This window comes from Penaeus monodon, chromosome 34, assembly GCF_015228065.2.
Source record: "Penaeus monodon isolate SGIC_2016 chromosome 34, NSTDA_Pmon_1, whole genome shotgun sequence".
In the NCBI taxonomy this organism is placed as follows: domain Eukaryota; kingdom Metazoa; phylum Arthropoda; class Malacostraca; order Decapoda; family Penaeidae; genus Penaeus; species Penaeus monodon.
In genome coordinates, this window is record NC_051419.1 from 34,253,752 (window position 1) to 34,254,434 (window position 683).

Consider the following 683-nt stretch of genomic DNA (forward strand, 5'->3'; position numbering starts at 1 on the left):
ACTATATTCTGAGGTAATAACACCAAAACCTTAATTATCAATTAAGGAGTTACACGGCAGATTGTTAAAACAAAGCTTAAAATGAATTTACCCATACCTTTTCACGACAATACAGTCCCTAAAATAAAAAACACTTGATAAACAATGACACTTGTGTACCATTTGCGCAAAACTTCACAGGCTTCCTTCCGTGTTCCTCGTGCAAAAAGCAAGAGAAAGTGAGAAAAATTTAAGAAAAATCATCCATTAAACTTTCCAAAATACTTTAACCTCAAATTTACACTTCGACACACATAAACACTCACGTGAAACAATAGATAACTGCCTGGCACGCTTTGGAGTCAGAAAGCACAGCCTGTCCCTCACACACCCTTCGCTTTTGTCCTTACACTGAGATTCCTTGACGTAAACAAACAATATATCGGATTGTGCTCCGAGTGAAACCGAGGGAGCTGATTGGCCGGTAACAGGAGCGTTTAGCCAATCAGCGTCGAAGGATTTGAGTGGATTCCGGCGCGTGCAAGGAAAACTGACGCGAACGAGTGACGTCACGTAAGTATTTTCGTTCAGCTACAGTACGTTGTATCTTTTAAAGATCTCTTTCACTGTTTGTATGCTTATTCATCTTGCCATCTGCATATCAATTTGCCTTTGTTTATGTAATGAAACATGGTTAGTCAGCA

The 683-nt window shown here is 39.5% G+C and overlaps 1 protein-coding gene across 1 annotated transcript in view; it reads right to left on the bottom strand.

Moving 5' to 3' along the window:
- The window catches only part of LOC119594767 (dehydrogenase/reductase SDR family protein 7-like), a gene marked incomplete at its 5' end in the record, with an annotated part of 10,645 nt that extends 10,214 nt beyond the window's left edge, over window positions 1-431 (bottom strand). The window contains 1 exon segment of the mRNA XM_037943859.1: window positions 306-431. Coding sequence (XP_037799787.1) covers window positions 306-431 — 126 coding nt within the window.
- Between the last annotated feature and the right edge of the window lie 252 nt (window positions 432-683).